The sequence below is a fragment of the Corylus avellana genome, chromosome ca7 (assembly GCF_901000735.1).
Source record: "Corylus avellana chromosome ca7, CavTom2PMs-1.0".
Lineage (NCBI taxonomy): Eukaryota > Viridiplantae > Streptophyta > Magnoliopsida > Fagales > Betulaceae > Corylus > Corylus avellana.
In genome coordinates this window covers 1,684,486-1,697,148 of record NC_081547.1, presented here as the reverse complement: position 1 = coordinate 1,697,148, position 12,663 = coordinate 1,684,486, and the positions used below count along the sequence as shown (strand labels likewise).

The 12,663-nt window shown below is 36.7% G+C and overlaps 2 protein-coding genes across 2 annotated transcripts; one reads left to right on the top strand and one right to left on the bottom strand.

Moving 5' to 3' along the window:
- Positions 1–1,942: 1,942 nt before the first annotated feature.
- On the bottom strand, positions 1,943–4,758 carry LOC132188167 (GDSL esterase/lipase At2g23540-like). The gene is made up of 5 exons (XM_059602571.1): positions 4,164–4,758; positions 3,842–3,972; positions 3,470–3,718; positions 3,117–3,372; positions 1,943–2,263 (listed from the first exon to the last, which is right to left on the bottom strand). The coding sequence occupies exons 1-5, from the start codon at positions 4,414–4,416 to the stop codon at positions 2,040–2,042; spliced, it is 1,113 nt and encodes a 370-aa protein (XP_059458554.1). The 5' UTR covers positions 4,417–4,758; the 3' UTR covers positions 1,943–2,039.
- Positions 4,759–5,553: 795 nt separating this feature from the next.
- Positions 5,554–10,351, top strand: LOC132187663 (uncharacterized). The gene is made up of 5 exons (XM_059602053.1): positions 5,554–5,942; positions 6,083–6,319; positions 8,242–8,325; positions 9,093–9,222; positions 9,309–10,351. Exons 1-5 carry the CDS (start codon positions 5,653–5,655, stop codon positions 10,131–10,133), a joined length of 1,566 nt encoding a protein of 521 aa, XP_059458036.1. The 5' UTR covers positions 5,554–5,652; the 3' UTR covers positions 10,134–10,351.
- The last annotated feature ends 2,312 nt before the right edge of the window (positions 10,352–12,663 follow it).

Genomic DNA, 12,663 nt, shown 5'->3' with positions numbered 1-12,663 from the left:
TTTTAGAAAACCTTTTATGTTGAACCAAATGGAGCTAGTATTAGACCACGCTAATTCAAGCAGGAAATACTATAAACCAAACGTTGTTATCAACTGTAATTATTTTATTTTGTTGATGTAGTGTAAAAGTTATATTAGTTATAGCAACATTCAAAAATTAATTGTACTATTTGAGTATTCTTATCGGCATCTTCGACAAATTTGTTTAAAGACCATATAATCTAGCTCATAAATTTTGGAAGGGTTTTGTAAAAATTGTTTTGTAAAAATTAAAACATTTTTATATAATAATGATTAATTAAAAAGTGACGCACCATGTTAGCGGCGCACCGGAACTGCCTAATGGCCACCACATAGTGGCTGCCGCCATCGCAACACTTTCTTTTCAAAAAAGAAAAAGTAATTGTGTTTTTTTTTTTTTTTTAGAGAAGGGTTTTTATCTTATAAGAATGTATTGGTACGGAGGGTCACATCTAAAAATTTGTTTCATGAAATTTGAGTAGAGTTTTCACAGTTTGATAAGTGAAAAGAGAGTTTATGAATTTTGGCCAAGAGACACTCAATTACATTTTATATTTTTAATTGTTTATTGATATTTTTATTTCAAAAATAAAATACAACAAAAGAGAGATTGTTATCAAACAAAACTTCAGTTTGCCGGTCAAAAACAAATGGACCCCCTACTGTGGAAGTTTTTAGATATTTATGTATTGGGTGAGAAAATTGGATTAAAATATTTTATATTTTTAAGATAATTTAATCATAGAGTTTTTAGAATTCTAATTATTATTTTTTGAACTAAATAGTATCCTATTTGAAAAATATTAATATAATAATTTTATATTTAAGAAATAATTAAAGAAACTAAAAATTTTATAGTTCAATAAAATAAAATAAAAAATTATAGGTGACGGTGATATGGAAAAGAAAAAAAAAAAAAAAAATTATCAATTAGGTGGGGTCTTGGAACAGAGACATTGTCAGTGAAGGATCGGTAGTTGTCGGTAAGGTGAAAGTGGGGGTAGGAGGGATCGATCCTCCTGTGGCACGCTTAGGCTCATTAGCCATCTACATGTCCCTGGCAGACCCTCATACGTCGCTGTCATCTCTTCAAAACTTCTGAACCCCAAACACCATCGCTATCCGCTCTTCAGTCTCCCCTGCTTATTTGGTCGCCCATAATCACTGACAATTTTCTTCTTTCTTCTCTTCTACAGTTTTGCCTTTGAAAACTCTCTCTCCCTCTATTTCTTTATGGCATTTTCTGCTGGAGCATGATTCTCCCATATGGTTTGTAGTTCCTATAAACAGAGCATTATTCCCTGAGATCTGGACCATTTTCGTTCCATTCGCTAAATGTTATTTTGGTTGGTTGGGATGCTAAAATAATGTTTGATGTGTCAGAATAATGTGGCATAGAAAATACTTGTGGTCGGGTTTTGATAGTCTTTGGCCTAGACTGCCTAGTATGCGGTTTTTTTTTTTCCTCTCTTACTTAGAAGCATTTTGAAGTCTTCCTTGATCTCATTTTACACATGTATAGTTAAATTTCAGAGTTTATATTTCATTTAACTAATTAAGAAGATTGTAAGTCAACATTTTTCTTCATTATAATATCTCTTGTTCCCTTATAAAATAGAATCATCCAAAACCCCATGAGCTATATTCGTGGAGAGAGTCAAGATGACAAGGGGTGATTGTTTGTCTTATAATTAGTTGGATCAACCACCCTCAACTAAATCGAATCTATCCAACAAGCATGCACATTAATGGCACGTAGTTATACTTTTAACTACTATATATATATCCCTTCCACTTTTTTCATTAATTTAAGCTTGCAAGCAATATGAAATGTAAGTTGCAAGAACGAAAGAAACCAACAACAAATCCAAAGAACAAAAGAGAAAGCAAAATCCTTTTAAATGAAAAATCTAAGAAACATATACTTTATTAAGGAGCAATACTTCAAACAAGATATTGGGTAATGTTCAAAGGAGATAGTGCAAACTGGTAGACAAGAAGTGTCATGAAAATGAAAATCAGTGATCTCGAAGTTGTTTGAGATTCATAGGAGAGATGACCGTTGTGTCTCCATTGATCAATTGCTTGGCAATTATAAGGTTGGCAGCCTCGCTCGGATGATAGGGATCCCAAAACACATGCTTGTTGCGGTCCGAGCACATACTAGATGTAGGCCCGCACGGTATTATCCCCGCAAACTGGCCTCCATTTCCACAACATGCTTTGCTTGCGGTTGTAAATCCTGCAAAAAATGTTCATATTCTTAATTAGTAGCTGTGACTTGTGCATAAAACTTCAATTCCACCATGTTCATTCAAATTAAGGTAGCTATCCAAGTCTAAGGATACCGATTCTTTGGAATTCGAGTAGAGAATAAGAAAATAATATTGGACATGACGTGTCCGAAAAGGTGGGCTTTGCACCCTGGGCTGCATAGGGACCTGAATTCTTACATGTATTCAGATTGAGATCCCCTAAAACTACTTTTTAATTTGAGATTCTCAAATTTATAAATCTCAGCCGTCCATCTCATCTAAGTGTCTAAAATAAGTAATGTTTTATAATTTAACGAGGAAACTATCTTATGAAATTTCTGTCACTTAGTAACTTTCTCACTAAATTCTGAAATATGACTTATTTTAGACCCTTAGATGAGATGAACGATTGAGATTTATGAATTTGAAAATTTCAAATTTTAGGAGAATTCTAAGGGATCTCAATCTCATGCATTCTAAGATTAGGAATAAGTATAAGTACTTATTTTTCTGTTTATTCGTGTACCCTAAAAAAATAAATTGTTTTCCTTGCTAGGCAAGGGGGCGACAATTAACCATTCACTCTTCTTTGGGCACCTTAGGCCTGCCCGAGAAGGTGAGCCTTGTGCCTCAAGCTATTCAGAAATATGTCTAGACACCTCGATCCTGCACTCTCCTCTTTCGTTCCTGGCCCAAAATTTTCAGAAGTGGGCAAGAATTCCAAGGAATCCTAATTCCAATCCCAGACCCTTTTACATAGACTACCTTTAGCTAAGGACCTCAATGTGTTACAAACCATAAATAACTCATTGTACAAATACTATGTGCCATAAACTTTACCGTGTTGTTTATAATTGGTGATGAGCTCCAAGACCAGATCATAGACGTTTGCAAGAACAAAGGTGGCTCCAGGGAGGTTGTCGTTGAGTTCAGTGAGCAAATCCTTCAACCGGGCATTGTATCGAACAGCTAGCTTGTTAGGTAAGTCCACACACTCGTCTTCCGTTAACTGATTTATTGTCTTTTGATAAGGTATGCAGCCTATCGGCCCAACGTTCCCGATGACGAACTTCCGGGCATCTAGCCGGTAAAGCCTCTGCCATCAAACATGCATGCAATTAATAATGTTTAAGACACCGGATTAATTAACAGTAACACCCAATTTAGCATTAAAGATGGTCTAATTTACGCACAGTAAGTTGGCCCCTTAGATGCTCGATCATGTCATTGACGAAACCATCTGGGCTTTCAGAAATTCTTGCTCCAATGGAGAGGACTGGAAGTAGATAGTTGTTTAGAAAATCGTTTGCTCCAATTGTGATTGAAAAGATTGATTGCTTCATTATGTAATCTCTGGCCTCTGATCGACCCAACAAATCGTCAAACTGTTTTCTAGTGATGTTAAAATAATCAATTTGAATGTCCATTCCAAGCCGATTAACCTGCAAAAATGCATAAATCTTGAGCATGTGGACGCATCTTTTCCAAGCCAAATGGGAAACAATATTGATGAAAATGAAAGCGAATTGAAATTTCTGCAGAAGGGTTGAGTCCTAAGTGCTAACAAATATTCTTCCAGTCGCATTCATAATTCCTCCTCCTCCTGATGCATAATTCACACCAGATAACATCGCTTTCCCAGTGGAATTCGGGTCCAAAAATGGGACAGCATAGTTTGCTGTTCCCAATTCTTCTCCTGAAAAATAATTCACACCAGATAATAAATATACCAGATAATTTATTTATTTATTATTATTATTTTTCCTTTTTCTGAGCAATAAATACAAAGAATGTGAAAGAAAGGGTTTGCCAATTAATGCCTTCTAGTTAACCCACCCCCACAAAACTTACATGGAAAGTCACATAAAGAAAGAGCCAATGCTTTACCTACAATATCACCAATGGTTCTCCCATTGGTATACCGGCCTGTAGGCTTTCCTCCAGAAGCTTTAAAATCGATTCCATTAGGTGATATATTTGCCTTGGACAACGTTGGAAGGTAATTATTGTTCCCGGCATCAACCAGAGAATCACCAAAGATAAAAGAAGCTCCAATCCCCTTTTGATTAGCAGCCTTCCCAAAACAGCTCAAACAGATCACGAGCAAGAAAGCAACCAAGGCCACAGTGCATGATTTCATGGCGGCCACGGCCTCCTATAGTCTCCCTCAAATTGATGAAACAGAGGACTAAAACAGAGGCACCAATTCTAAGCCATTAGCCTTGAGGTAGGCATATAAGTACACACCTTCTTGTTCACAGGAGAAGCAAAGAGAATCCATGGGAGAAACTTGTAAACTTGTGTATAATATAGTTAAGTGGCATTTGGTTTGACCCCCTTTTGTAGTGGAAAAGGTCGGCAAGTTGATCGTAAAACCTTTCATGGGGTAGTTCATCAACAATGGCGGGATTTTCTGAACGTGCTACGAAAATTGGTAGATTTTGCGTCTGCCATAAGCAAAAAGCCCCACATCAGATGAGGGTCAAAGAGAGTGTACCAACTTAAAACATGTTGCCGTGTTAAGCCCACATTAACATTAAAGAATGTTGTAGGAGTACTTAGGTGGGTTGTAGTTGAGTTGGAGCACCAATCTATTTAATACAAAATTTCAATAACCCAATTTTAATTGAAAATCTCCATCAATTGAAGAACACGAATATAGGAATATTACACTTATGCTTGGTCCGTTTTTCATGGGCTTTATGGTAGGGAGAGCCCATACTTGAATCAGCCCAACACATATGGACAAATTTTTTTTTAACTGAATTGGAAAAAAAAAATTCTAATTTAATCTATTAAATTAACATAGGCTGAATCATGTTTTTATTTGGAGGAAACTTTGTCTAAATTAATGGAGCTTAGAAATTTTTTAATTTTTAATTTTTAATATAATTGGATGGTATAGTAAAATATTCTACACATGGTCCTAATTATAGAACTTAAATCCAATATTAATAATTATGAGAATTATTCGTTCTTATAAAACTTTCTCATCTTTCCAAGATCATGACTTTGATGTACATGAAATTACCTAATCAATAGAACTTGGAACTTTAGCCTAGAGGAGTAACTTTAATCAAGAGTGGTAATTTCAAGCATCACTCATCTGACTCATCTCTTTCTTTAGTTCCTATGTTTGGTTACTGAGAAAAAAAAAAAAAAAAAAACCCACTCCCTAGTGACACCACTAACCCCCAACCCAAATAAATAATATTTTTTGAACAATTATATTAATAAAAAAGAATTGATTAAATTCATCTCCATCCCAAATTCCCAACTTTACTTTTACTCCCTCCCATATTTCAGAACCCCTTCGTAGGGCTCCAAACTCGACCGTTGGAGATTCAAACCACCGCGAGAGAGTTCTTCATTCACAATGCCAACCCTGAGAGAGAGAGCTCAAACCCTGGAATCCCCTGCGAACCATACCCATCAAACTCACAATGACCAAGCCCAGACCACCGAGACCCAGGAGGTCTCGCTGTACGAGCAGTCCAGAGAGGAAAGGATCAAAGAAAACCGAGAGAGAATGATGAAACTCGGCATTTTCGACCTCTCTCTCAAGGTAAACTCCGTCATCTCCACCAAGCGCACCGCCAGGACTCGGAATACCGCTCTGCGGCCCTCTCGGACCCCGCCGTCTGGACCGGCTCGCCGTTCTTCCCGGTAACTTTATCGTACCCTCTTCATGTTACTGTCTCTTCAATCGTTGCAGTTATTTATTTAATCTGTTTTAATTTTCTGACAAAATGGGAATTTTGATTGGTCATATTATTATGATTTTTGCTTTTTAATTGTGGGTTTAGGTTGCAGAATGCGACGCCGGTTAGCTATGTGGAAGTGGATATGGTGAAGAAGGGTAAGTCTTTGAAAGGTGAGGGTATTTTGCTGGAAGAGGGTTCGAAGCCAGAGTTTTACACAGAAGAGCACGAGAAGCTGTTGGGCAACACTGAGAAGAGCTGGACACTATTTGTGGATGGTTATGGGAAGGATGGAAGGAGAATTTATGACCCAGTTAGAGGAAAGACTTGCCACCAATGCAGGTCTGAATGGTTTTCTCCGCTGTTGTATGACTGGCCCTCCTTTTTGGATTACAAACTTGGCTTGGTTTTTAGGTATCTGAAAATTATGAGGGGAAAAACCTTAGCCCACCAAAATGATATTAGTTAACTGGACAATACCAAAGTTGGGACACGTTTTGAATGCCTTAAAATTATCCTTTTAGAGAAAAAATAAAAAGTAGGAGTGAGGATGTAAGAAAGGGAGTTTATGGAAACGGAAGACCATTTATGATGAAGAATAGATTACATTTAAGGTAGTATACTCGTATACATTGACTTCATTGTAACCTCTGAATTCAAAACTTATCCCTTTTGTTCAATAATATGTGAAGATTATTTCAAAGTCCATGTTTAAATGAAATATGATTTTTTTTTCCCAGTTACAGTTGGAATACTCATGTGTGAGTGGCATAATTAGCTAAGTAGTCAAGTCCCATAATGTATTGTAATAACAAGAGTGGCTTTTTGACATAGTATTGTTGGACCCTAACTTACTGGCCTTAAACTTTTGAGTTAAGGTAGTATTCTAATTTGTCATACCAAGGTCTCAAATAGAGGCGCTCCCCAAAGTGTTAACACTTAAGTCTTAACTCCCACAAATCCAAAAACCCAACAAATGGTATCGGAGGTGATGATTTGACAAGACAAATATCAATGCAACTATGCTATGTGGATTGCTCCAATTATGGAGGTAGGTGACTCCAATTGTTGCTTCAACCATAGTTAAACTCTAATGGTAAGTATTGGGTTTGGTGGTAATGTATGGCATTTAGATTGTTTAGAGAAGCTCCCATCCATGGGGGAGGCTAGCTGGTGGTTTGATCTAGCAGAAGACTCACAAGTCTAACGTAAACTCTTGGATTAAGGTAGTGTCCCTTCATATTAAGTCTCAAATCTCACAAACCAAAAGTTCTAACAGTTATATGTCTGTTAGTAATATCCTTGTGGGATTAAAGGTTTGTTACGTAAAAATACCCTAAGGTGGTCACTCTAATTTCACAAACCAAAATTCCCAACAGTTATATGTCTGTTAATAATGTCCTTATGACATTAAAGGTTTTAAAGAAAGCTCATATCTACTTTTTATTATTTATTTATTCTGGAGGTGGGGTGGGGTTGGGGGGATTAAGGAAAGTCTTCTTTGTTTGCTTTTTCTAAAATGTGGCTTTCCTACAATATGAATTTGAGTTCCTGGTCTGGCTTCCAGTTGTGGTTTTGTTGGGAGGTGGACCATGAGGATGCTGGTGCAATTTAGTGATGTGGTAATACTGATGTCAAGTTGACAATGGTGGCAGTGGCTGAAGTAATGGGTGGTGTGACCATTGTGGAATGGTGCAGCTAGGGTGGTCAATGTGGTAGTATTTTGTTCTTTGGACAGATTTGTCGTGGCTGAAGCGTCATTGCCCGTTTAGCAGGGTGCTATTGGTGACTACCAAAGAGTTCTCTTTTTCCGTCCTTTGTACCTTCTAAATTTACATACGAAAATACTATATTTAATGCAAAACAAAAGTTACTTCTTGTTTTATGGTTATCAAATATATGCTTCAAAGCTGGTGGATTAATTTTGCTTCTTGATTGAAGTTCCTTTTTAGGGATACGACAACATTAAAAGGTAGATTTTCGGTGGTATAGATTTCTTAGATTCCCTCTGCTTAACCAGAAGTACCATGCTAGCCCTTGTTTCAATGCTATCGGCTAAAAATGAAACAAACATAAATAAAATGCCTTTTCTAAGCTTTTATTTTTATTTAGATATCCATTTCCTAATTCCCCCCCCCCCCCACCCCCCCCTATTTAGTTGTAAGATTTCCTCCTGCATTTAATGTTCTTGTTTTATATGGACCCTCGGCCTGAAATAATTAATGCAGTTTCGCTTATTCATAAGATGAAATGTTGTTATACAGGCAGAAGACTCTTGGACATCGGACTCACTGTAGCACATGTAACATGGTCCAAGGACAGTTTTGTGGAGATTGTTTGTATATGAGGTATAGACCTCATACTCTGTTCAACAGTGTTATATGCCCTAAATGTACCATCGATTTGATGTTATGATTTTCTTTTATTTTTTTGGTGAATATGTTATGATATTTATAAGAGCCTAATACGCAATGATTGCATAATACTTGGCACAATCTCACTATGGCACCTTCCACTTATTCGTACTTCTACTTCAGAAAAAATTTCATTTTTAAGCTTTTTCTCGAAAGTGCATTTTGGCCCATTTTAGGGTACTTTTGGAGTTTTTTACCAAACAAATCAGCTTTTTGTTAGACACAGCTTTTTAGATACTAAAAGTACTTTTTAAGCTCCCTAGCACAATTTCAAACAGGCTCTAAGCATTTGCTTACAGATTCATTGTCAACCCCAAATCCAACTACATCCTACATAAGCACAACTAGGTTTTTTGTTGTCACACACACATAGGTTGATTGGAGAGCTATGACAGCACATCATCCCAGAGGAGACTCTTAACTTCTACCTTTTATTATTTCCATGTTAAACAATCACCAAGAAATATGATGAAAACTACATTGGAGGTTATTTTAGTCTTCGTACTCCAAACCTATCCCATCCCGTTACCAAAATTATCATAATTCAGATGGTTATCTGCTTCTTAGTTTTTGTGTATATGGTTCCACATGAGCTCACTTGAGCTCCATATTGTAAATTGTAAAATTGTAAAATCTGACTCTCCTCTTTTTCTTTCTCCTTTTTTTTGGGGGGCGGGGGGGTTTGTCTTATCTTTCTGCAGATATGGGGAGCACGTAGTTGAAGCCTTACAGAACCCTAATTGGATTTGTCCTGTCTGTCGTGGAATCTGCAACTGCAGTTTGTGCCGGCAAGGAAAAGGATGGCCTCCCACTGGTACCCTTTATAGAAAGGTTATTCTTTCAACCATCTCTCTCTCTTTCTCTCTCTAAAATTTGATTTGAAACTAAGCTCAATTTTGGCCATACTCTTACTCTAGATATCACAATTGGGCTTCAAATCGGTTGCGCACTATCTCATTCAAACTCGACGCTTACAGACAAATTTAGATGAAAATGCAGATGCTACCAACCAAGTTTCTGCAAAGAGATCACTGCCATTCTCGGATATTGAAGCACAGCCCAAAGGATCTCTTGAGGTTGACAGTATTCACCTTCAATCATTAAAGCCTCAAGCTGATGTCAAAAGTGAGGATGAGTTCAAGAGTGAAAAAGAGAACAAAATGCAAAGTAGCCCAAATCCAGGTTCTAACAATCAAACTTCCGCAAGGAGGTCATTACCCTTTTCAGATAGAGGAGCGCAGTCTGGAAATTTGAATCCTCCAGAGATTGACCATGAGGTTGATGACCTCCATGGGTTATCAAAGCCGCATTCTGAAGACAAGACAAATGACCAGTTCAAAGGTGAAAAGGAGACGGAACTCCATTCTATGGATCAAGAACATGGTCATACCAGTAATGTGATGGAAAGTCACCTAAAGGTTAACAATCGTGCACTTCCCATTTACCAAAGCCGAGATAGTATTGCTGGGAGGTTAAGGCAGAGGTGTAGAGAAGGCAACAGCCACATTGATGAGAGGTCACCAGGGGTGAATGAGAAAATTTCAGAGGCTGTAGAGAATATTTCATCAGAAAACAATGTAGAGAAAGAGAAGGAAATGCATTCTAAAGAAATAGACAAGCAGGGTACAGATAATGTTGCATCAGAGAGAACTCCAAAGCTTAAAAAGAAGCCTGCTTCTGCTGCTGAACCAAGCCTAGACAGTATTGCTGGAAGATTGAGGTCTAGACGTAAAACAACATGAAGATAAGAAGAGTGCTCCTCTTTTTCCCCTTTTGTACTGAACCCTTCTCTCTAACTTTTCTTCCCTTTTTGCCAGAGTATTGAGTTTACAATACTCGCGACATGTTTGCCTAAAATTGTAAGAGACAGTGGTAGGTTTCAGTCCGGACTCCATTTTGCAACATGTCAAAGTCTTTCCTACTTCTACCAGTAGAAAAGAACCTTCTAAGTTACGTACTTCTTCAGTATTATCAACTTTGAGATTGGTATGTGATTTTTAGAATGCATGTAAAAACTATATGCTCTAACGATAAATGTCAGTTTAATAAACTGAGTTAAAGAAATTTCTTACAGCCTAATTTAGAAAAAAACTTTGTAATTCCAACTTGAGCCCAGCCTGCATTAGGCAACATGATCTAACACCCTACTCTACACACACCACCACCACCACAACAACAACAACAACAAAAAAAAAAAACCAATATATATATAAAGCACTCAAAAAGGGCCCAGAATTGATTCCCAGACCGTCTTACAAGTACAAGCCCAACCCGGGCCTTTCGCTAGCCTAGAATTAAGGGATCAGAGAGATCATGTAGACTCAATTTTAAACTCAAAAACAAAGATTTCTCAGCCTTCGGAACCGAATAAAAGTATCATGAGAAAAATAAGGTTATTCCTTTTTTTTGTTTTCAAGTTTAAGAAAATTTCAATATTACATGCTGCATGTTTCCCGTCAAAAAATAATACTACAACTCGTTTCAAACAGGTGATACAATGTCCATTAGTGATTGGAGAAAGTTTTTTTCTTTTCTAAATGGGATAGAAGAAAATTAATAAATTGACATTTATCCTTAGAACTTGTAATTTATATATATATATATATATAATTCTCACGTATTTTAATATTATGTGTTAGTTTAATAGACTTAATTGGAATAATTTTCACTAATCCAATTCGAAAGAAAACTTTGTCCTTAGCATTCCCAAGATATGTTCTTATATTATTGTTGTCATTGTGGACAGGACAATTTATGTCAAGTGCCGGGTTTGGGTCAAGTCAACTATAATTTGATTTATTTAATTAAATTAGTCAGACTCCTCAACCCTAATTTACTAATTTTGTATTGAATTTACGTATTGTGTTAATAATTGTTCACCCTAGATAATTGTAACTTTGGATACTCATTTTCTTCCTCAAAGACCCAAGGCATCCCATGAAATCTCATATCAACAAGGACCTCTAGTTGTCTGTTGGATTGTTGGTTGAGGGTACCACTTTTTACCAACAAAACACCCCAAGTCAAACTTCTGGTGCACAATGACCTAATCCAAAATCTTTTATAGTGGAGCTTGTAAAGAATTGAGCATCTTAGAGCGAGCTCAACAAAGAAAACCTCCAAAAAGAAAAGGCATTTGAGTACAAAAAGAGATCACCCCCCTACTCATCAACTCTCTAATCCCCTCCACCTTTAACAAAGTTGCCACCTTCGTGCTTTGAGGCACATAAATTAGTTTACAGACAAACACAGAGATGCTCTCATGGACACCTTGTACTTCGATCATTGCCTCCCTTTTGTTGCCCTCTTTTCGTGGGAGGCATGTGATGGAAACCTGGCTGCCTCGTGATCCGAGCAAAGGGTAAGTTGGTCCTTCAGGATACAAAAAAAAAAAAAAAAAAAAAGGATCGTTGACTAATCGAGTAGTCGTTCGATGCAGTCCACCATCGTGAATTGACCAGGGGTAGTTTTGGTCTTCACGAAACTTGGTTGACTAAGCATGATTGTGTTGGGCTGGCTTCAGATAAATACAACTACGGTCTATGGCAACAATTCACGTGCTCCACGATGAGCCCTTCATTTTCATTGTCAAGAAAATATACCTTTCAACTCTTATATAATTGCATAAATAGGGTTTAGAATATCAATTAAATTATTAATTTTTTAATCAATTTAAGTTATTGATAACTGATAACTACTTATTTGATATAGTATTAAAGTAAATGTTGGATTGTATATTACTATATTATCTCTATTATTGATCTCCTATTTCAATTAAATGTTTCACGTTTTGGACTTTATTTATTAATGAAGAGCTTGAGTCACACCTATATAGACGGTGTAAAATATTAATTAAATTTAATTATTTTTTATTTATTTAAACTTTTAAAATAAATGATAATAAAGCCTTAATTGAAAGTACCTGTGATTTTCTATAGTTATTGATGTACCTAGTTATCAATGGCTCCCCATCGGGCCCAACAATTATGGGACCAATTACAACCAAGTCAACTTAGGGGCTCCTCGAAGCCACTTAGGCTAGCCTAATTGTTACATGCCGGCAAAGGGTCCATAATCTTAGCCCATAACACATCTTGCCTCAGAGAACACCTCAACCACAGTAAAATATGTTATACCTCATCACTCCCATTTCGCCACAATAAGTAATCACTAGGCACACAGGATAACCTCACAGATATTCTAGGGAGGATATCTCTAATGAAACAATATTATCTCCAGTTCATTTGAATTGGATAATATTCAATTAGTTAT